General features: G+C 41.3%; 1 protein-coding gene across 3 annotated transcripts in view; it reads left to right on the top strand.

Moving 5' to 3' along the window:
• Positions 1 to 1,440: 1,440 nt before the first annotated feature.
• CASP10 (caspase 10) overlaps positions 1,441 to 21,991 on the top strand; it is a 30,394-nt gene continuing 9,843 nt past the window's right edge. Inside the window, exons 1-7 of one of the 3 annotated variants that reach the window (XM_057745885.1) lie at positions 1,441 to 1,579; positions 3,195 to 3,548; positions 5,096 to 5,189; positions 10,014 to 10,152; positions 14,510 to 14,619; positions 19,830 to 19,866; positions 21,679 to 21,755. In XM_057745885.1, coding sequence (XP_057601868.1) covers positions 3,202 to 3,548; positions 5,096 to 5,189; positions 10,014 to 10,152; positions 14,510 to 14,619; positions 19,830 to 19,866; positions 21,679 to 21,755 — 804 coding nt within the window. In that variant the 5' untranslated portion in view covers positions 1,441 to 1,579; positions 3,195 to 3,201. The remainder of the gene's footprint in view (positions 1,580 to 3,194; positions 3,549 to 5,095; positions 5,190 to 10,013; positions 10,153 to 14,509; positions 14,620 to 19,829; positions 19,867 to 21,678; positions 21,756 to 21,991) is intronic. The other 2 variants (XM_057745887.1, XM_057745886.1) reach the window with 2 other exon arrangements.

The following is a 21,991-nucleotide window of genomic DNA, read 5'->3' as shown; positions in this document are numbered from 1 at the left end:
ACAAGGTGAGAAGCGATAGCTTCATCGGATTGCCTCCCCAGACGGTCCAGGGAGTGAAATACGTATAATTGAAGAAATAAATGGAAGACCAACACTTAGAGCTTATCTGTATTATCTTTATCTTTTAAAAAAAATTGTGGTAAAATATACATAACATAAAATTTACTATTTTAACCATTTTCAAGTGTGCAATTCAGTGGCATTAATATAGTCACATTGTTGTGCAACCATCACCACTGGGGATTGTCTTTCTTAAACACAAAAGTTCCCTAGATCGTGCCTAGGATATGGAAATGGCGCTTTAATACATTTGTTAATAAGGCATCGTAAATCTTTTTTTAAAATTTTTTTAGAAATAAATTTTTTCATGACCAACTTTATTCATTTACTTACTTATTTATTTGGTTGTGACGGATCTTAGTTGCGGCAGGTGGGCTCCTTAGTTGCAGCATGCGCGTGGGATCTAGTTCCCTGACCAGGGATTGAACCTGGGTCCCCTGCATTGGGAGTGTGGAGTCTTAACTACTGCGCCACCAGGGAAGTTCCCCATAAATCCTTTTTTTTTGGTCAGAGATAAAATATCTTTCTAAGATTCTGTGCTTCTTTCTGGAGCTCTGTGCATTTGAAATGGCTGAATTATACTGTAGTGACTTAAAGCCAAACTTACTGGTTTAAATCTTGGCTCTCCCACCAGTTCCCTGTGTGATTTTGGGCAAATTACTTAACATTTTGTGTCTTAATTTTCATGTCTTAAAAGAGGGGTCATAGTATTTATTTTAGAGAGTTGTTGGGATGATTCAATGAGTAAATAGTACCTGGCACGTGGTAGCTGGGATGTAAGTGTTAGGTATTGTTATATTCATCATGTGAAATAATGTCTTCGAAGTCTTTTTCCTGCTGGACTGAATGTGCTGGAAGGGCAGAGACTTCACCAATTTTGCCTACTGTTAATTGAGTCCCTTGCAAATACTTCCAAATGGGTTTATAGTCCAGCTCCCTCCTTTTGTTTTTGTTTTTGTTTTTTGGAGCCTTAAATTTTTTTGTTGTTTATTTGCACATGCACTTACTGAGAAAGGGTTAAGATGGCTGACTGCTATTTCATGAGCTTTTTGAGTTTTATTTTAAAGGTTAGTGCGTTTGGGGAAGGAGATGGTTAGGAAAAATCGACACACCGAGGGGCGTGACCCCAGGGAAATGCTAGAGCACTTAGTGCTTTCCAGGAATTCATCTGTTAGGGGCACTCGGCTTTACCTGGGAAAATCGCGAGCTCTACAGTGGGAAGGTTGTGCATCTGCCTTTAGGAGACGCTGTTTGTCAGCATTATCCTAACCCCAGGAAAGGGGAGGAGGCAAGGCAAGTGAGTCAGTGATGACATCAGCAGTTAGTATAAGTTCCCAAAGTCAGCTCACCCAGTTTTCACTTGCTCGGCCAGCAAAACTTGAATTTTCTTACCGCGCAAATGGCAACTTCCTTGGAACTTGGAACACGAAGAGGATTCTAATTTCCTTAAAGCTCTGTTTTCAGGAAAATTTTCTGAGAACTTTCTATCTCCAGAGGATCGGTGGAATTTGATCTGAAGGTATGTAATTAACACCTTTTCTCTGCTGGGGTCTCACACGCCAGCCTTTTCCCTTGCTTTACGTCCTGGAAGCTTGCAAAAACTCACGTTGTCCGCAATAGCACTAGCCGTATCAGGGAAAAAAGAAAGTTTAGAAAGCCCCAGGAAGGCTCCAATACAGCCCTTTCCTGGTAGAAATATGTTAGTCCGTAAATGGAGACAAAGTCTGGCAGACTTGCCAGAAGTCGAGATCAGGAATTTTCAGGAAAATGCAAAGACAAAATGTACAATGTTAGAATAAGATGTCTCCAGGAATCCAGTCATATTGTTTCTAGTATCACAGAGCTACTAGAAAGGAAGACCGTATGGATGACCACATTAAAAATGACATTTTTTTTCTTTTTCTAACAATAAAAGTAATATATGTTCATTGCATAATATTTGAGAAAGACAGGAGCCCAGAATAAAATTTATATTATCTATAATTATACCACTTTATATAACCACTCTTCGTTATTGATTTTATTTTTTTATTATGTTCGCCTTGCTTTAGAAAGTAGTCTCTTGTTTCATAGCTAAATGTTGCATAGTGAATATATACCTCAAGTCCTTAAAGGATGAATAATTATATTGAAAAAAATTTTATCAATTCATTGCTCCTCTGATTAGCATGATATTTAGTGTAGAAAATACCATAGTTTATGAACTGGCTGGGAAAATACTAACTTCAGTAATTTATCACTTCCTACATTGATTTGAGCAACGGTTGTCTGAAACCACTCTTTCTGGGGTCTGGGATTATGGCTTTCTTTCTGTGAGATAAAGAAAGGCCTGCCCTGGTATGGTTTGCAATGTTACTTTATTGTCCTTGGGTTGGTAGATACTTCAGAAATATAACCCGCCTCTCCCTCCATTACTTTATTTCTAAAATGTAAAAGTGCTGCATCTGCCATTTGGTGGGAATGAACTAAGGGCTCCAGTCGGGAGGGACTGTGCTGTGTCGTCCTCCCTCTTGACTAGCTCCCAATGGGGACATTTTGATCTGGGAGAACTCAGGGTCAATTGAATTCCAATAAAAGCTCTCTCCAGACCTCCTAAAGGGGTTAACATGCCAGTGTTGGGGGTCACATTTTCCGCACTACAGAGTTTTTGTTTTTTGTTTTTTATTTATTTTTTTTGCCTGCGTTGCATCTTCGTTGCTGCACACGAGTTTTCTCTAGTTGAGGCGAGCGGGGGCTGCTCTTCCTTGTGATACATGGGCTTCTCATTGTGGTGGCTTCTCTTGTTGTGGAGCACAGGCTCTAGGCACATGGGCTTCAGCAGTTGTGACACTCAGGCTCAGTAGTTGTGGCACACGGGATTATTTGCTCCACAGCATGTGGGATCTTCCCAGACCAGGGATCAAACCGGTATCCCCTGCATTGGGAGGTAGATTCTTAAACACTGCGTCACCAGGGAAGTCCCTGGGCTATAGGTTTTTGAAGTGACCTCGCAGTGAATTTCATTTTTCAGCATTTCTAGAAAAGTCTAAGGCCTGGAACAGAGGAGGCTGGAACCAGGGGAGGGCCTGGGAAGTTAGGGTGCCGTGTTGTCCTCACTCTCTAACCTGCAGCCCCCACCTCCTTCTCTCTTTCAGGCTGGCCATGACCTCGCTAGGCCAAAGTCTGAATTCCACGTTAGATGAGAACTGTCAAGTGGACTTTAGAAAGACGCTTCTGATTATTGATTCGTACCTGGGGGAACAAGACGTGGAGCGCTTGAAGTTTCTCTGCCGAGACTGCATCGCCCCCAAGAACCTGGAGAAGTGCAGCTCAGCCTTGGATATCTTTGATTATCTGTTGGCAGAGGAGTGGCTGAGTAAGGAAGACCCTTTCTTCCTAGCGGAGCTCCTCTACATCATCAAGCAGAAGGCCCTGCTTCGGCACCTCCGCTGCACCAAGGAGCAGGTGGAGTGTTGGCTGCCCGCCCGCCGGCGGGTCTCCCTGTTCAGGTGATCAACACAGCAGGGCCATTGGGCTTTGAAAGGAGGATGGGATTAAAGATGAATTAATTTTTTAAGGTTTTTTTTTTTTTTTTCCCCTTATCTGCCTACTTGGATGGTATGGTGATTCTAAACCAGGAGATTTCTCAGCTTCAGGTGCTAATGAGATGGGAGGCGGGAAGGTCAGCAAAGCTTCAAAGCCTAGCCCTGGGCCTGGGGGTGGCTTGCCTTTGTTTTGCTTCTCACTGAGGAAGGAAGCCCAGCTCCGTGCAGCCGCCACCTTCCCCTTCGCCAGCCTCCACACTCAGCCTCCTGCCTCCCGTGAGTCACTGGTGTGTCCACCTATACCCAGCCATTTGAGAAGAGAGTAATGCTTACTTGGAGCCAAATTAACAAAATAAAAGAGGAGACTTGTCTCTGGGGTAGGGAGGGACGTCATTTATGCCATGTCCAATTTGCCCAGTTTGGGGGTGAAACCCAGACAGGAAAGATATAGGCATTTTGCCCAAAGAGGTAAAATAAAAGCATCAGACCTTAGGCAACACTGTTTTATTTATTATTTATTTATTTAAGATTTTTTTAAAGATTTTTTGATGTGGACCATTTTTTTTTTAAAGTCTTTATTGAATTTGTTACAATATTGCCCCTGTTTTATGTTTTGGGTCTCTGGCCCCGAGGCATGTGGAATCTTAGCTCCCCGGTCAGGGTCAGGGATTGAACCCACACCCCCAGCACTGGAAGGTGACGTCTTAACCACTGGACCGCCAGAGAAGTCCCCAATGCTGTTTTACACAGCCTCACAAGCAGGAGCCTTCCTAATATACCTTGTGGCCTGGACAATTAGAATCCTTTAGGCCTTAACGCTTGAACTGGCTTCTAGAGCCTGAGCCACCCTTGGGTCAGTGTGGGGATTCTGGAAATCATTATTTCCACTCTGCTTGTTAAACAGCTAAGGGTTGGTCTCAGGTATGCAGAGCTGTTAATGTGTGCATAAAGTATTCAGTTTCTCGTTTTTTCTTTTTTTTTGGCTGTGTTGCACGGCATGTGGGATCTTAGTTCCCTGACCAGGGATTGAACCCGCGCCCAACCAGTGGACCGCCAGGGAAGTCCCCATATTCATGTTTTCTAATTGTTGACTGTATGACTCTCCAGAAGTTGGGATAGTTTCCTTTCTTTTTCAACAGTGAACTTTATATTCACTGGCATTGGGTCCTCCCTGACAAGGGCCTATAAAATAAGCCTGATTTCTAGACTGGAGTCCGGAGGAGGGCGGGCATGCCAAAATTGTGTTTTACGCCTTCTTAGCGGAATTCGAAACAGCACCGGACTTGGAATCAGAAGGCTTGCCCCTGCTGCTTTCCGTGTTGCTGTCGTTTAATAGGTCACTTTGAAGCTTAAAGCTTCTGTGTTTAAATCTATGAAATGGGATTAATAATTGTCTACTCACAGGGTTCTGGTCGTTCAAGTAGGAGGTAACGTTTGATAAAAGCACTCCATTTCCTGCCTGTCTTCTGCAAGTGTGAGGCTTTAACTTGTCTTTTGGGTGTGTGTCTTAGAAACCTGCTCTATGAACTGTCAGAAGATATCAGCTCAGAGAACTTAAAAAGCATGATCTTCCTTCTGAGGGAGTCGATTCCCAAAGTACAGATGGTGAGTGGTCCATGCGGGGTGGGGTCCTTGTGGACATTGCCTTAATCAGTGTTTGGGAAGATGTTGGAAAGGGATTTCCTGAGGGCTCATTTTTTTTGCAGGAGAAAGTATCAAACAAGGGTTAGAAACATGGACTTTTGATGGGCCTGGAGTCTAGTCCTAGACTAACTCCTGGATGATGGGGCAAGTGACTGAATGTTTCTGAGTCTCCATTTTCTAATATGTCATATTATAGACAATTATACTACTTCCTTCCAGGACTGTTAAGAGGATTAGATGAAATAATGCATATAAACTATTAACTGGGGCCTGTATTTTGCACATAGTAACCGTGCAGTAAATGATTGTCTGCTATTGGCATCCACTGTGTTTTATGATATAGAAATGTTCAGGGCACCACAAAGAAATGAGGAGGTGGTAGCTAACGGCAGAGTGGGAATTAGTTGTTCATCGCCTCCGTTTGGTGAGGTTTCTGAGGGAGCCATGTCCTTTTCAGTGGACGTTGCAGTCTCCCATGTAGAGTTCTGTGAAAATCAAATGAGACAAATGTTTGAGGGTGTGCTTTCTAAAGGGCTGTACAGGTGCTTGGAACTAATAGCAATGTTTTTAACATTAACATAATGCTGTCTGCCGATATTCTTGCTAGATTGGTCACAGTTAGGGGCAGGAAAATAGCTGCACATTTCTCTTCCAGGCCTCAAAACTTTATATTTTTTCTTTTGATTCTCATAACAGCTGTGACAAGCAAGTTAGTTAATTTGGAAAGGGACCAGTTTTCAAATTTTACCCTATAACATTAACTTTGTTATTCAACTGCTGTTTTTATTAGGTTTTAAGTTATATAATGTTTGATAACACTAAAAAAAGGCATGTAACATGTATAAAATGTTATAAAAGTATAACACGTATACTTTTATAAAATGTAGTTATAAATGAAGTTATAAAATGCAGTGAACAGCTGTGGCTTCCCCGTCCAACTTACAAATGAGCACATCACCAATGCAAAGAGCCTACACAGTAGCCTTCTCATATCACATTTTCCCCAGACTAACTGATATTATTGACAAATGACTTCTTTTTTAAAGAAAAATCACTGAGGAGTGGGAAGCTGTTTTTACACGTGGTAGGTCTAATTAGGACCATGCTTAATAATTCATTAAACATGTTTCCTGGTGTCAGACCTGTAGGTTAATTAACCTGCAGGTTATTTCTCTGTTTTGGCTACAATATTTGAGTCTTTTTTTCCTCCTTGTCAGAGCCCTCAAGGATTTTAGCCTCTTGCATCTTTCCATTGGTTCTCTCTCCAGGCTCCTTTATCCTAAAGATTGGTTGTGGGATCCTCGGGAATGGGAACTGAGTCTTACTCATCATCATAGCCCCAAAACATTGCAGAATTACAAAATGGTGCTCCAAATGAAAGCATGAATGAATGGGATGATGCAGTCTCAAGTTTGTGTTGGTGCAAAGTGGCTACCTACTCAAGTGACAGCATTTTGCCTTAAATATAGAATTTCTCAACATCAGAAGAGATTCTTGTAGTTTGAAAAATCCTCCAGGGTATTTGGATAAATTATCTCCCAGCTTTGGGCATCCTCTCATAATCTTTCCAGTCTCTGGGTTTATAAGTGAAAAGAGACCACTTTCTATTGTTACACCTACTGTCATGCGCAGACGTCCTTACTCCCCACAATGAGGTGGGGGATGAGAAGGGCATTTCATATGCTCAACACCGAGCCTTGATTTCCCACTAAGAAAAGCTGGGGAATGTATTTCTTCCTCTGGGCCTTTCCACAGGTCCTAGACCTCTGCTTAAAGGTATCTGTGGCTTGAGAAATATTTTCATGATTCAGGATCATTGCAAACATTTCTCCCCCCTGCTAAATCATCAAAAGCCCTTGCCCAAGGAGCCAAATGATTTTATATTTTTCTCACTCCAGACAACAATAAATAAGAAATTACTGTGTTTATCTGTGGCATAAAACTGGAATTACCTGGACAAATTCATGAGAACTTCACTTCTTGTATTCCAAACTATCTCAGCTTTATTCTGAAGGAGATCTAACTCTTCATGTCAGAATTGTGGCTGAATTACACACCTCAGATAATCCAGGTTGGTCTCTATTGGGCTTTGTGATCAGGCCAGCCTTCTGAAGTGTGTAAAGCACAAACTCTAAGCAAACCATATGCATTTCCATACCAGGGCTTAATGGGACTGCATTATCAGCAATTGCAATTTCAAAAGACTTTATCACAGAAATAAATTCTTTACCAGCCAGTGGAGGAGGGCCTGAACACCTCTCAGCTAAAGAGGGAGAATTGTGAATTCACATGTGCTTTCAGCATGGACAGAAATAACCTTTGCAGGGTCGTCTAGGTTTCCTCTTTGATAGTGTTCACACAAACTTAGAGCAAGCATAGCTGCCTTCACACATCCTGAGTGACCCAAACAACTCTCAGGATATCCGTTCTCAATGTCGCAATCAACATAGAAAATTAGCTGTAAAGGAAACCACACCCAACCCTAGCTTTTTAGCAAAAAAGCAGAACCAAAGAGTTTCAGAACTCCTGTTAATATTTGCCGGGGTGGTGTTCTTAAACTGCTGTGCAGACTCCATTTATATTGTGTGTGTGTGTGTGTGTGTGTGTGTGTGTGTGTGTATGGAAGGTGTCCTTTACTGAACATCTAATACACTTTGTACAAAGTATACTAGATTTCCATCATTGCTTCTGGAGTCATGTTTTAGCCCTTTTTCTTCCTCCTGGTAGGATACAGTCAAGATAGGAGTTTCTGCTTTGAGCTGCAGTGGGTGCTCATTTGCCCATAACCTGCTGCAAAACCTTGTTCGGGAATTCCCTCTGACCCCTTCGCCCAGCTGATCAGCTCTGGATGAACCTTCTTTTCCTCTCTCCTCCCTCCTGCTTTATTTTCTGGGCAGGTTGTTGGCGTGCTGGGGCTGCAGGTGAGGACACACACATTTCTTTGCCTTTTTGGTTCTCCTATCTGTCTCTGTAATGTCTTGAAAATGTATCATCTCTCTTTTGATCAGATTAGGGCAGAACTCAGTTAAAACTTTATAACTCTGGCCTTTCCCTCGGCTGTTGGCATTTCGAGTGCCTTGTTTGGAAACACACACTTGCACGTGCCCACATATAGGCACTCTCTCTCTCTCTCCCCCGCATTAACCTTTTCTCATCCTTCTGTTACTGCTCTATCTTCCTTCCTTTTACTGCCAGACTTCTGGAAGGAGTAGTCGACACACACACTCTCTCTCCAGTGACTTGACTCAGTCACATTCCAAGATGACTTCAGCCTCCTTCACACCCGTGAAACTTTTCTTGCCGAAGCTACCACAAGCCTCCTCATAACCAGATTTTTAGTTTCTCATTTTCCCTCCATGATTTTCTTTGCTTGGAGTGTCCTTTTCCATGTTGAAAGTGAAGTCCTAGTGATCTTTCAAGGTGCCATCCATGCGTCACCTCCCATGCGCAGCTTACATAAAGCCTGCTCTGTGGAAGACGTGAAAGATGCAGAAACGAGGGCTAGCGTCTTTGAGCCTCCTTCATGTCTTCACCCACGTCCAGCTGACCCCCATACTCACCAGATTATACCTCGGAGAGGTGGCTCCAATCCAGTGCCTCCTCTGCACTTCCACCGCTAGCTTTAGACTTGACAATCTCCTCACCGGAGTATTTAATCTTCCTGCCAACATTTTCTCTCTAGGTCACTTCCTCCTCCAACCTACCCCCAAGACGTCTATTTAAACACAAATCTGTTCATGTCACTGTTCTTAAAAATGCCTGTTGGCACCCCTTCATCCATGGGACGCTTGCCCAAACCCCTCAGTGTTCCTTCAGGGTCTGATACCAGCCCGCTGTGCAGAGTTTGTGCTCGGGCCTCCGCCTCGGTATTCCTGAAGGCACAGTCCCTTTTCAACTGGCTAGCGTGTCTGGAACGGTCCCACCCCCCCCCACACCCCATCCTGCCGACGCTTAGGTATGTAGTTAGCTAGTGCTTAGATGTTCACTTTCTGATTAGTTATTCTTTTTTGGGGGGTGGGGTGGGGCCGTTCCGTGTGGCACATGGAACCATAGTTCCCCTACCAGGGATGGAACCTGTGCCCCCTGCAGTGGAAGCATGGGGGTCTTAACCCCTGCACCTCCAGGGAAGTCCCTCTGATTAATTATTCTTTTCTGTGAGCTCTAACACAATTTTATTCATATATATATTTTTATAACCAGATTAAGACATTGATTCAGAATTCCTTATCACTGAAAAGATATGTAATTCAATATTAAAATAATACTAGCCAATTTGCAATTTTTCCCAGGAGTGCGTAAGACATTTTTTTTCTTTTAAAATACCAAACATAAAATTCTTTCAAAACACCTTCTCGTTTCTTTGGTGCCCCTGTTTTGCTGCTGCCCTAATCTATTGTATCATTTACAGCTGTGAGTCAGAGGCAGTATCGCTCAGTGGTTAATGAGACAGACTTTTAGCATCAGGCTGCCAGGACTCACATACCAACTCTGTCGCTTATCGACTCTGTGACCTTGGACAAGCTACTGAACCGCTCTGTGCCTCAGTTATTTCATCTTTAAAATGGGGATAATAAGAGCATCTCCTTATTGGATTGTTCCTGAGTAGTTAGTGAGTTATGTATATTGGGTATCTGGTATTAATATAGCTTGTATAGAGGTTTACAATCTCTCCAGTGCCTCCTCCCCCATGCTGCTGAAGTCCTCCTGGGTAGACACTCCACCTTATTTGTTAACGCAATGGATAATCAACAGCAAGTAAATGTGGCTCCACTGATTCTCTTGCAGACCTCTCTAAGTTTCCTGGCATTTCTGGAGAAACAAGCTAAAATAGATGAAGATAATCTGACATTACTGGAGGATCTCTGCAAAAAAATTGTACCTAACCTTACGAGAAAGATAGACAAATATAAAAGAGAGAAAAAAGGTAACTAGCTTCTGCTCGCTCGCTTGCTTGCGCCAGACCATGGGAATTCTTAAACCAGTTGACTGTGTATGATGTTTACTCATCGCTCGGATAATATTCTCTTGAAATCTCCCCAATTGTTCATTCAGCACATGTTTATTGAATGCATACTCTGTACTAGGCCCAGTTTTAGAAGTTGGAGCTACAGCAAGGTATAGAGCAAAGCTCCTACCTTCTTGGAGCTTATATTCTACTGAGGGAAAGTGGTTTTATACAAACGTCTTCTTCTGATTCTTACATGGAAGTGAGAGTAAAAGAAATTGTTTTGAATGAAATAACATAAAAAAGAAAGTGGCAGGATGACACAGGAATTGAGTATGTAAGCTATGCCATATATACATTACTAATAAGAAAAAAAAATCAAATTGTATGCTTTAAATATATGCAGTTTATTGTATGTAAATTGTATCTCAATAAAAGTTCTTAAAGGAAAAAAAAAACAGATGAACACATATCTCTGAAATAGATTCCAAAATTCTGAAAGTGGCATTTGTTAATCCTTTAAAAAATACCTCAAATAATTTTTAGAAACTACTGCTACATGCTGAAGTGTTTTGCAACAGAATTAGGATAAATTTTTCAGTGTTAACACCCTAAAATATATATTTAAGTACACATTTTTGAAACAATGTAGAAAAAAATCAGTCTCTTCTAATTTACTTCAGAATTATTGACTGCTGAGTTCGTTTTTACTATGTTTCATTTATTTATTTGGGGAATGAAGTTCTGGTTTTATATCCCCCAGTTCTGTGTGTATATGTAAGATCCTTAAATAGCTTTTTCTCTTTCAAAACCTTCTGCTTGATACGTAACTTACACAGATGCCTATATTTAGTTTCCATTTATCCTCAATTAAAACTTGGCTTTAACATCCACTTATCTGTTCATGTGTTCATGCAGAGATTACTACTAGAAGATTGATAGGAGAATATAAGCTCCAAGAGGACAGAAACTATGTTCTAAATATGCTGTAACACTATACTTAGGACAATGCCAGAAACATTGTATATGAATAATTGAAGGTATGAATAAATTAAATGAACAAAAAAAAAAAAAAAAAAGAGTGAGAGCCATGGAATCAGATTGCCAGGACTCCACTTATTAATGGTGCAGTGGCCCTTTCCTCAGGTGTTGTATATCTCACTTTTCCCATCTGTAAAGTGGGGCTAATCATAGTGCCTTCTTCATAAATTTTTTGAGGATTGAATGAGATAATTCCTGTAAAATGCATGTCTGGTACAGAGTAAGCATTCAATACACGTTGCTGTGAATATGTTTGTTAGCGAGGAAAGTCATGAAAACTTTCATATTCTTATAAATTACTATTAGAGAAGAATTTTCTTTCTTTTTTTGTTTTTAGTCAGTCTTGTAAAGGTAGTATTGCTGTGGTATTATACAGAAATAAGCTGCACAGGGCAGAAATCAAATTTGGCTTCCTTACCATGTGTCAATATGCTGAATATTTATGGGTTTCAGAGTCCATTTCTCCACAATTAAACAAAAGCTAAAAGTAAACACTCAGGAATGTATTCATGAAGCTTGTATACCACACCCATATTTTAGTTCAGAGGCTGAACATAGTGTGCAGGTTTATCTGGTTGAAAGAAAACTAGCCAGAAGGAAACTTCTCTCTAAGAATTCTATTAACACAAAATGAGTTGAGGAACAAAATGTACTGTTGTTAATTTGATAAAATCTCAAACAATAACCAAATCAATAGATAATTTAATGTGTACTTTAAGTAAAAATTATGAAGAATAAAAACAGCTCTTCTAACCATCAGGTAATCAAGGGAGAAATAAAAAGCAGAGGGTTGATATGAAAGTATATTTAAAATCCTCACTTGAACTCTGAATGCTGAGATTTTTTTTTTCTGATCACATCATCATTTTTCTGTAATATAGTACTCCACACAGAGTAAACATAGGACAGGTAGCCAGATTATTTTGAATATTTGAACTCTAGAGAAGGCACTCTAGTTTCTATGTAGTAAAATGTTTACATTAGCCTCAGTGAGTCTTGAGGTTTATTAACAGAAGAATTTTTTTTTTGATTTACAATATTGTATTAGTTTCAGGTGTACAACAAAGTGATTCAGTTATACACACACACATATTCTTTTCAGATTTTTTTCCATTATAGGTTATTGCAAGATATTGAATTTAGTTCCCTGTCAGATGAAGAATTCTAATTTTGACTTTTCTTTTCTATAATCTGCACAGTATGATCACTTTTTTGGATGTTGAAAGACAAAAGTTGTTTTCCTTTACTAATACTCACAGCAACATTCTGAAACACTTCTCATCCCAGATGTGTGAGTTTTTCCACACCAGGCAATTCTCCAGCTCTCTGCAGACACCAGCTGGGTGTCCTATGTTTTAATTTGGTTCTGACACTAACCAGAGTTATCACAGCTCCCACAGGTTAAGGGTTCAGTCCCCCAAGACTGCCCCCGCCCCCCACTTCAGTCACCAATCTCAAGCAGTGGTTCCCCAGATTACCCACAGCTTCTGTTCAACTTGGTTACAGACCGGGGGTTCCCATGACCCCTTCCTCAGGTTTAATAATTTGCTAGCACAGCTCACAGAATTTAGGAAAATAGTTTACTGACTAGGTTACTGGCTTATTACAAAAGGATACAACTCGGAAACAGCCAAGTGGAAGCGATGCATAGGGCAAGGTGTGGGGGAAAGGGCACGGAACTTCTTGCCTCCTCCAGATGTATCACCCTCCTGGCATCTCCATGTGTTCACCAAACCAGAAGCTCTGTGAACCCCCTCAGTTAGGGTTTTTTTTCCCCCTCTTTGGCCGTGCCCTGTGGCAGCGGGATCCCAGTTCCCTGAGCAGGGATTGACCTGCCCCCCGGCAGTGGAAGCTCAGAGTCTTAACCACCGGATAGTCAGGGAAGTCCCTCCGTTAGGGTTTTTAATGGAGGCTTTGTTACATAGGCATGATTGAGTACATCACTGGCCATCCTGATTAGTTCAATCTCTAGCCCCTGTCGCCTTTCCAGAGTTCTGGGAGTAAGGTGAAAGTTCCAACCCTCTGATCATTTGATTGGGTCCCCTGGCAACCAGCCCCCACCCTGAGGCTGTCAGGATGCCCCCAACCCCCTGTAATCTCACTAGCATACAAAAAGACACATCACTTTAGAGAATCTAGGGTTTTAGGAGCTGTGTGCCAGGAAAAGGGACAGAGACTGCCTGGATATTTATTATTATATCATGGGTCTCAATTAATATTTTAAGATTGACTTTCTACAGTCCTCTGAGAGTTTGGGCTTAATTCTGCCATTTAGGATGAAGGACTGAAGGACTGAAAAGATAGTAGGTATGCAGATTTTAGACTTTTTGTAAGTGAGGTGAGCAGGAAGACTAAGCCCATTGTATCTGATTAGGACACAAACTCTGTTTAAGGACCACGTGGATATCTTTCTGAGTTTTACTGATCCTTGGTGTTTGTTTTAACATTTTAAATTCATTATTAAAAATAATGTAAAATAATTATAATAAAATTAAATAAAAATTCAAATAAGGACAACCATACAGAATGTAGGAGGTGAAGTCTCTCCCGTCTTTTTCTTCTACTGCCAATCCATCCCCCAGAGACACCCACTGTTTGGAGTATATTTTTGTGGCTTTTCCTCTCTATAGAGATTAAGTGCATGTATGTATGCATGCATGGCTAGGTATCTATAGTACATATTTAACTAAGATCATGCTAATCATATACTATAACTTGCTTTTTTCCCCACCTTATATATCTGGCATTTTCCCATGTATATAACACAGATATAGCTTATTTTTATTAATGGTTCCATAGAAACACATTTTATGTATATAACATATTTATTTAATCAACACTTTTAAATGGTTTTTCTTTTCCTTTCCTTCCCTTCCTTCCTTCTTTCTTTCGTTTTCTTTTTGCTATTACAGTCTGAGTTCTGGTTGTATTTCCTGAGGTAATGCTTTATCTTTATTTGGCAGTTAGCTGACACATTAAGCACCATAAATTCTGAAATGGTATTTAGTAAAGTATATAGTAGTTTTAAGGAACCAATTAAATTATGAAAATAATAGAAATAGTAAGGAATAAAAATATCATAATACAAGGAATGAAAATATAATGATAAAAATAATTTATAAATTCACCTTTTTTTCTGGGTATATAACACCTATATAACATGTAGGCCTCTTTAAGCAAATGCCACTACAAATCTACATGTCCCTGTAAAATAATTTCTCATGGTGATGGATTATCTTGGATTGCCACTAGTCAGAAGGTGATTTTTTGTTTTCCTGTCTGATTCTATTCCCAGCCTTGCAGGTAGGGACACCTTCCGTAGCCAAGGAAGCTGAGTCATTGCATCAAGGAGAGAAAGAACTATTTTCCGCCTCGGACGTTAACCAATTTCTTGAAGCTTTGCCGGTAGGTTCATTGCTGTGTTGGTAAATGTGTAACCACCAGCTCCAATGCAAATGAGAGAGAGAGCATTTGGTGTAAATACACCTGCCGTGGCTGATTTCAGGTTACCAACATGATATTAACTGTATTGCAGAATTTCTGAAAATCTAATGATTGGCTCTCACTAGCTGGTTAGAGCTGACTCCAGTACACCACTGGGCTGCTGTGAAATGGTTCTGTTCTTATCTGTGGGATTCGATCATGGCTGGCTTCATGGGTGTACAGCCTGTACAATTGTACAGGGCCCATGCTTTTTTAATGCTCAGCTGTCACTGCTTGGAAATTCTTGATAATGTATGAACAAGGGGCCTCACATTTTTACTTTGCCCTGGGTCCCAGAGGACAAGAACTGGGTTCCTGTAGTACCCAGCAAAGGTAGGGTGGGTAGAGGCAGAAACATTGGGAGAATTTGCACTCCATTCCTCACAACATGATCATGGGCCTAGGAAGACACATGACCTTCTTCCCTGGGATTTATGTTTCTTCCCATCTGACTTGGCAGTTCTATTTTGCCGACATCTGTCAGCATCAGTGAAGTTAGGTTGGCCCTGGAATTTTTTGGTTTTGGTTTTGTTTTCTAATTGTGGTAAAATACACATAAAATTTACCATCTTAACCATATAAAAGTTTTTTTAAAAGTTGTTGTAAAATACAAGTAACATAAAATGTACCATGTTAACCATTTTAAGTGTACAGTTTAGTTAAGTACAGTCATATTCTTGCATAAACAATTTCCAGAAATCATTTCATCTTGCAAAACTGAAACTCTATTAAACACCGTTAAACACTAACTCCCCATTCCCCCCTCCCACCAGCCCCTGGCAAACACCATTCTACTTCCTGTCTTTATGAATTTGACTACCCTAGGTACCTCACTTAAGTGGAATCATACAGTATTTATCTTTTTGTGACTGGCTTATTCCACTTAGCATAATGTCTTCAAGGTTCATCCATGTCAGAATTTTCTTCACTTTTAAGGCTCAATAATATTCTATCGTGTGTATGTACCACATCTTGTTTATCCCTTCATTTATGGATGGACACTTGAATTAACTTCTATCTTTTGGCTATCGTTAATAATACTGCTATGAATATGGGCGTACAAATATCTCTTTGAGACTCTGCTTTCAATCTTTTCAATTTTTTTTGGTATATATCCAGAAGTGCTGGTTCATATGGTAATTCTATATTTCTTTCTTTTTTTTTTTTTGGCTGTGCCTCACCACTTGTGGGATCTTAGTTACCCAACCAGGGATTGAACCTGGGCCTCGGCAGTGAAAGCGCTGAGTCCTAACCACTGGACTGCCAGGGTATTCCCTATATTTCATTTTTTGAGAAACCACCATACTGTTTACCATAGCAGCTGCATTATTTTGCGTCTTTGCAAACAAAGCACAAGGGTTCCAATTTCTCCACATCCTTACCAACGCTTGTTATTTTCTTGGTTTTTGATAGTAGCCAACCTAATAGATGTGAGGTGGTATTTCATTGTAGTTTTGACTTGCAGTTCCCTAATGATTAGTGAGGTTGATCTTTTCATGTGCTTGTTGGCTATTTGTATATCTTCTTTGGAGAAATGTTTATTCAAGTCCTTTGCCTATTTTTTAATTGGGTTGTTTTTGGATGCTTTATTTTTTTAATTCTTAAAAAATTATTTCATTGCTTCTTTGCTATTTTCATGGTGTCATATTTTTACAGTTATAGTTATTTAAAAATTTGGAAGTGTTTAATCTTATAGAAGAGTTGAAAAAAATATGAATAACACAAAATTTGTTTACCCAGATTCACCTACCTGTTGTGACTTTTATCCCATTTGCTTTATCATTTGTGTGCTCTCTCTGTCTTTTTCTATTTGTATATGGACACGCATAATTTTTTCCTGAACTTTTTGCATACATCATGGCTCTTTACCCCTAAATACCTAAGTGTGTATTTCATAATAATAAGGATTTTGTTTTACAGAATTATAGTACAGTTAAGTTAAATTAAATTATACAATAGTTTCACCAAGTCACTGGTCCATATTTCAATTTTATCTATTAACCCAATAATATCTTTTACAGCTGTTATAGCTTTTTCCCCCCCAGTACATAATTCAGTCTAGGATCATATATTGTATTTAGTTGTCATGTCTCTTTAATCGCCTTAAATCTTTGCATTTCCATAACTTTTCTTCCTCTTTTATGTCATAGACACTTTTGAAGAATACAGTCACCCCCCCACCACCTTTCATTTAAAAAAAATAGAATTTTCCTCATTTGTGTGTGTGTGTGGTGCTGCCTAATGATTAGATTCAAGATATATATCCTGGCCAGAATATTACGTCAATGATACTGTATCTTTCTCAGGGCATCCCATCTGGAGGCATGTGGTGTTCACTGGCTCCCCATTCATGATTTTAACTTTGATTATTTGGTCCAGAGGTTGTCTGATTTCTTCACTATATAGTTAGTGTTATCGAGTTACTATTTTTTCCCTTGAAACGAATTAAATGTCCCCTTAGTTCGAGCATCCATTGATGATTCTTGTGTGACTGGAAAGCAATGATTTTCAAACTCCAGCATTCTCTCCACATTTACGTCAGCACTCAGCATTTTACCATAAGCAAGAGCCTTCTTTTCTCCCTCAAGAGTTGTTTTGCCCACTAAATTTAAGTCCTCCCCTCGCCCACATTTTCACCTAGTTTTGTGCCCAGAGGCTGACTTGCAAGTGGAAAACATACACACACACATACACACACACACACACACACACACAGGACTTTCCCCTTTGCCTCCTAAAACCTGAGTAGTTTCTAAGGGGTGTGGCTCAGCCTTAACCTCTGAAGTGCTGCTGTTTTGCTGCCGTTGGGTGATTCTAGTCATGGCCAGATGAAGGTGGAGAATAGCCCGTGGTGGTGCTGGGAGTCCAGGAGGCTTTGGAGGGCAGCACCTCACGTTACACACATGCTCACAGGCTCTCAGGGTTGGAAGGTGTCTTAAAAGTTATCTAGGCCACCTGCCTCTCTCCGTGAAGTGACAGATAAACTAAAACTTGGCCAAGTGTCTCATGTTTCATATGTACCTGAAAGCTTTTCTTATATAAAAAAGTACTGCCAACAATTGCATGTAATGAGAAGAAACTGTTGATGAAAATAATCAGTGAACAATCTATAACAGGAATAGAAAAGGGTTTTATTTGAGCCAAACTGAGGACTATAGCCTGGAAGACAGTTTCTAAGATAACTCTGAGGAACTGCTCCGGAGAAGCATAGTTTTCAGCAGTTTTATGTCTAGTCAGAACAAAGAACATCAAAAAAGTCAGGGATACACTCCTTTAAGGTTTCAAAAACAGAAACAGATCAGCACGCACACAACAATTCAGTATGGTCTTGACACCTGGGAAGGGAGTCTTATCATTGAAGGAGGACTAGCACTGGTGCCCCAGGAAGAGAGACATTTAATCCTTATTTTTAATTATGGACAAATTTCTGCTTAGTGCACCCTTTTCTTGAATAACTAAACAGATGTGCAATGTATGCTTGATAGACCACAACAGGCTGTTTTAGTGAGCGTAAAACTCAAGTTAACTCTTGTATAAGCCAGGATGACTTCCCCATTCCTCAATATGTGAAAATTTCTTTCATCAAAACTGCATTTTGAACAACATCCCCTAATTTGTTTAAAAACCAAATCAATATTTCTGAGTGTGGCCTAGCCTTTTCTTAAAGACACGCATGCCCCTCTAATGAAGAGACATAACAACAGCTTCGTTTCAAGGCCTTACTGGACCCCTTTGGAAAACACTAGAAAGAAGCCTAAGTGTGGCAGGCAGTGCATCATTCATTCTTTCCTTCATTCCTCTCTGACACAGATACTTGGGAGTTATGAACAGGGGATGCAAGATTCTCAGACCAAGAGAGCCAGACAGACCCTAAAGCTTATTCCTCATCCCTTTTCTGGCTGATTTTATCAGCACAAGGGAGGAGACAAACCAGAGAAACCTGAGGCCTGGAGATGCCTGGGCCAAGCCCACTGTGGTATCTGATGCCCTTAATCCCAGAAAATTCCCTCACCTGCTTTCAAAACCAACTGGGCAAACCCAGAAAACAGCCCTCCTGGCCCTTGGATGCTGTCGAGGAGGACTCTAGGATTCTGAAGAAAGGGAAATGTGTCTTGCAAAAAGAAAGGCAGGAAGTGTTTTGGAAAGTGAAACTAAACTTCTTTGCCTTTGTTCCCTCTGAGCCGGGAACAGCCACACTTCAGAGATTAAGGCTGAACCGCACCTCTTAGAAATGACTCCACTTCTCACAGTACAGCCTGCGAGTGGGGCAGTGCAGCTCTGGTCTGGCATGAAGAGAAATCACCCTCCTGCAGCCCGACGCCTGGCAGGCTCCAGCAAGGGAGGTGCCCCCAGAGACTTGGCGGTGACGTGCTTGTCACCTCAAACAGATGTCCTGGTACTTCCCACCACACAGCCAGTGGCGGAGTCAGCCCCTCCCCAGATACCTTGGTCATGGCCCCAGTGGGGCCTTCAGCTGCAGGCTAAGGGCTGGGGCTGGTGGGCATGGAGTAGATGGGGAGCAGATGCAGAAAACACAAGGGCCTTAAACTGTGCTTCAATTTTGTATTTAATTTTATAAAGCTAAAAGTAAAAACTATCACGTACACTTAGAGGTCTGCGCTGCACCCCGGCCCTGCTTCTCCTCCCCCCGTAGATTACCATTTTGATTAGTTTTTTGATTTATCCTATTGAAAAACACCCACCCATATCTCTCCTTTATTATAACAGAGAGAGCACACTAAATACTAATCTTCACGTTGCTTCTTTCACGTCAGAGCATCTCCTGGGGAGATGGTCTTCTGCCTTCTACCACACTGGGTGATGAACCATCGTTCTTTCGCCCATCCTGAGGTTTGGTAAACTTTAGGGTTATTTTCAGTCTTCAGTTATTCCAAATAATGGTGCAGTGAATAAATATCCATGTGCATGTGTCATGTATTTTTGCCACTGTGTCTTCATGAACCTTCCTGTTTGGAAGGAAGAAGTTGATTCTTTTCTCGTTACCTGCTAGTGACTTTTTCTATAGCTGGGGATCAGGTATTTTTTCTTCTCTGCATCAGGCCTAGATTTTCAGGCCTTGTCCTAACTATGTGAATTTCCTGCAATTCATGAATTTCCTTTTTCCTCAACAGGAGATATCCTGGCAAGAGGAACATGCACAGAGTAATGGTAGGTGTTTCTAATACACTTTTTTTAAAGCTCTTTATTGGAATATAATTGCTTTACCCTCTTGTACCAGCTTTTGAGGTTCTAATACCCTTTTTAAAAAAATTCTTATTGGCCACACTGTGAGGCTTGAGGGATCTTAGTTCCCCGACCAGGGATTGAATCCAGGCCCTCCGAAGTGAAAGTGCAGAGCCCTAACCCCTGGATCGCCAGGGAATTCCCTCTAATACGCTTTTTATAACTTGGATCAGTATGGCAGTAACGGATATATTTGACGCATACCAAGCAATTTGGGATGACTTGGGAGAAGGTTTACAAATTAGTGGAGAATACAGTTCTTATCCTAATTCAGGGCAAGCCACTGAATGCATGGATTATACCAGGCTTTTCCACGGGGGGGGATGGAGAGGGCTGGGTGTTTTCTATCAAATTTCAGAAGCCTAGCCTAGCAGCCTCTGTGGCATGCAGAGCTGCTCTCCCTCCACCCTTCAGAATGAGGTCGCCCTCTGCCTGGAGGAAAGGAGCCCTTGGTGGGCAGAAACCCTCAGACCAGCAGCATCGTTCAGGGAAGAATGTTGTCTGTAGAACAGCCTGGCTCCAGATGCTGCTTGTATTTTTCAGAGGAAAAGAGGGGGCCATAGGGATGGACTTGGCAACAATGTGTTTAATGCCCTGAATCCTTGCCCAGAAACCATGAGGTTGAAAAAATTTCCAGAATCTACGACTGGGCTAAACAGGTTTTTGGTGTTCTCTCTGTGATAGGTCCATTCCTCATTTTTTTTCTGGAAGTTTAAACTTCAGAGTCCACGACACCCCACGTTCCTACGGATTTTTGTCTTTCTGCCTAACTGGGAGGCCGCATGGTATAACGTGGTTGAGACTTACCGTTACTGAGCTCTCGTCAAGTGCCAGGCACTGTTCTAAGAGCTTTCTAGGACTTATCTCTTTTAATACTCCAGTCACCTGGAGATAGGTACCACTGTTATTCCCTTTTAATGATGAAGAAACTGAGACCCACGAGGTCTCGTGCTTTGCTGAAAGTAATGCAGCTAGAACGGAGTGGAGCTGGGATTTAAACCCGGCGGTGCGTGTACCCTCTGAGGACTTCAGACAATGGTTTCACGTCTCTGAAAAACAAGCAGGTTTCCTTGAGTGTTGCAACTCTGTGGTTTCAAAGTTGAGACCTGGCTTTGCTGGAGAGTTACTTTCTCGTAAGTCGAGGGGGAATGTACAGGTGCACAGGAGGACTGCTGCGGGGATCCCTTTCCACAGAGTCTCTGGTCTGGGGGATCCTTGACTTGCTCTGCCTGAGCTGAGAGCCCAGGACTGACCCTTAACCGTGGTTAATCAATAACTCAGGCCTCACAGACGAGGCCAAATCTTCCGGATTCTCATGACACCTTGCCAGACGTGTGTGGGAGAAGGAAAGCTTCAAGTCACATTTTCCCGTTACCGTCATGTGACAGCTCATCTTTGGCTTCCTCTCTCTATGAGGGACTCTTATTCAGAGGAACCGGGGAGCTTGCAGGGGCACTTCAAAGCAGTGCCGTCCTCAGCCAGTGCCAAATCATGGCTAAATTGATCCCAGGGCTGTGGTGATTTTTGCTCTGCCCAAATTTTGTTGCTGGGACTTTTTTTTTCCCCCTCTTTCCTTTTGGTGTCTGCCCAGCCTCTCTATCCAGTGCCAGCTAAATGCCGACAACCCAACTAAACTCTTAACCAGGATCACTTCAGCTGAGTCCAGCCCATCCTCTGTAAGGAAATCTAAGTGTTTGGGGAAAGATATTTGAAGAGTATAAGTACTTGTTTTTCTAGGTGATAGAGCAACCCTGGTCTCCATGGAGATGGTGGGAGCATCTATTGACCCTGTAACTTCTGAAACCAGCACAAAGGTTTGCACTGTTTCTTCAGATCTTCTCCAACTAGGGTCCAGGCCTTAATGACTTTGTGGGCTCAGACTTTTGTTTCTGTCTTGGTTCTTCTTCCTCTCTCTGTATGATTATCTCTGTTCTTTTCACCTTTTTCCATAATAATCAGAAATGTGTTGACCTTTGGCTATGGAGGTAATGTTATTGCCCTTTCAGTCATGCATACCCTTTGAGTTATTTCCAGAGAAGGAAATTTCTTT

The sequence above is a fragment of the Hippopotamus amphibius genome, chromosome 8, assembly GCF_030028045.1.
Source record: "Hippopotamus amphibius kiboko isolate mHipAmp2 chromosome 8, mHipAmp2.hap2, whole genome shotgun sequence".
NCBI lineage: Eukaryota > Metazoa > Chordata > Mammalia > Artiodactyla > Hippopotamidae > Hippopotamus > Hippopotamus amphibius.
This window is presented reverse-complemented; position numbering and strand designations above follow the sequence as displayed.